We start from the raw sequence: 2340 nt of genomic DNA on the forward strand, positions 1-2340 counted from the left end.
AATATTTGACGGCAATGCACTAATAATAATTGTAAATTAATGGAAAGTGAGAGAATTGTATTTCTAATTTTTGAAAACCAGTTAGGCCAATCAAATTTAAATTAAGTGCTCCTAATTACTCTCCCAAATTCTCGCTAACAAACGTGTTTTTACTTTCTTTATATAAGGTCAAACCTAAACTATCAATTATCTTTTAAAAAACTCATACCACGCACTAGAACTCCCTATAGAAATATCCAAAACCAGCAAATATGGCCAATCTATTTAGAAGTTGTTCATTATTACTTTCGGTTTCCTTGATTATTATATTGTGTGTGCCATCAAGAGTGAATTGTACTGAGTTTGAAGTTGGGGGTCACGATGGCTGGATTGTTCCTAAGTCAAGAGACAACGATCAAATGTATAATCAATGGGCATCCCAGAACAGATTTAAAGTTGATGACACTCTTCGTAAGTATCCTCATTATTCCAACCACTTATATGTTTTTTTTTTAATTATAATTCACAAAAATGTTATTTGTACACAAAAAATAACCACTAAAATTAGCAAATAATATATACAAATACATACGTAATTTAATTTATTTTTAACGTGCATTTGTATTTCAACTTATATTTTATGTAGTTTAATTTTGGAATATGATTGTTTGTATACAGGTTTCAAGTACTCTAAAGATTCAGTGTTGGTGGTGAGTGAAGAGGAGTATGAAAGCTGCAGATCCACTAAGCCACTATTCTTCTCCAACAATGGTGACACTGTCTTCAAATTTGAGCATCCTGGAGTGTACTACTTCATTAGCGGGGTTAGCGGCCACTGTGACAGAGGACAGAAAATGATTGTTAAGGTTTTGGCCGTACATAATCCAAAGCCAGAGCCACCACATTCACACTCACCAGCAGTAGCACCAGCATTTACACCTGCATCTACACCTGCACCTTCTCCTTCTCATCATTCTAATGCTGGAAGACCAATTCCTCTTCTCAGCATAACTAACTTGCCGCTCTTTCTTATCGTACTTCTTCCTATGCTTTTTGCTTGATTTTTTTATTATTGTCTTATCTATCCTTATGGTAATTACAATTAGTTTCTAAGTGTTTAGTTTTAATTTGTTGTTGGGGTCTTAGGCTGCTTAGTTTGGTTATTTGAATCATCTAGATTATTTATATCGTGACAGTTTGTTTTTTTCTGGTTTCTTGAGAAATTTGCTGTTCATGATATATTTATTATTAGGGTTTTTCTTTTATTAATGTGGTGGCTTAATATTAATTATTTCCGTCAAGTTACAATCTAAGCAACTATCTAGAAGCAAAACATTGAAGTTGCGCGTGTATTTAACATTAACGTTGAAATACAAATACATATTGAAAATAAATTAAATGTATTTATACACAAATATATTGATGGCCAATTTTAGTTACTAATTTTAGTGTACAAATAGTATTTCTCGTTTTATTTAAACTATCAAAAATAATATTGTTTGAGTTGTATGATCGACTTTTTGTTGAGTCAATGTTTTTTGAAATTATTTTTTATTTAAAATTTTGAATTTAAAAATTTAAATTTAAATCCTAATTTTAAAATTTATTTTTAAAAAAATGAGAGTTAAAAATTAAATTCTCATATTCATTTATTTTTTTGGTCTTGTGTAAACGGTGAGAGCAATTAGAGCCCATGCCCCTTCTTTAAGGAATAATGGGCCTACTTTAGGCTTTGGGTACAGACATTGATACACTAATATGTGTCTGTTTGTAAAATGGCAAAAAAGAAAATTTAAAAAAAAAATCCAACAAATACGGCAAAGCATAACAAACCAATTCCAAATTGTAGTCCTTTTCTGAAACTAATTAAAAGCACCATAAAAGTGGATGCTCTAGTAGTCCCTTTTAGATTTATGACAAAGTTTTTGCATCTGGCACTCCATGGTCCATACACAAATGTGGGAAAGAGATGGCAAAACTAAACACTAATTACTAAGATCTCATACATTAGCACTATATTTATAAGGATTATTAAAAATGCTTAGACATAACAATAACTAATTGCTACCTGTATCCCCCCTCCCCTCCCCACCTTTTTTTTTTCTTTTGCCATATATAATGAGTTAAATACTTAAATCTTTGTTGTGACATAATAACAAAATCAAGAACTTATCAATCTCGGGATGAAATAGTCTAAAGAGATATCCATCACCAAGGATTTGAGCGGTTGGAGATATATAATAAATTCTTGTATAATTCATTTTTGAGTTGTAATAAAAATTAGTTACATCGGTTATTACATTATTGAATAACAAAGTAATAAATTTAAATTTAAACATCTAAATAAAAATAAACTTAATT

The 2340-nt window shown here is 30.3% G+C and overlaps 1 protein-coding gene across 1 annotated transcript; it reads left to right on the forward strand.

Annotated features, from left to right (window-relative positions):
* LOC107619940 (mavicyanin) lies at positions 221–1192 on the forward strand. Its single transcript, XM_021113537.1, has 2 exons — positions 221–450; positions 658–1192. Exons 1-2 carry the CDS (start codon positions 252–254, stop codon positions 1038–1040), a joined length of 582 nt encoding a protein of 193 aa, XP_020969196.1. The 5' UTR covers positions 221–251; the 3' UTR covers positions 1041–1192.

The sequence above is a fragment of the Arachis ipaensis genome, chromosome B10 (genome assembly GCF_000816755.2).
Source record: "Arachis ipaensis cultivar K30076 chromosome B10, Araip1.1, whole genome shotgun sequence".
In the NCBI taxonomy this organism is placed as follows: Eukaryota; Viridiplantae; Streptophyta; class Magnoliopsida; order Fabales; family Fabaceae; genus Arachis; species Arachis ipaensis.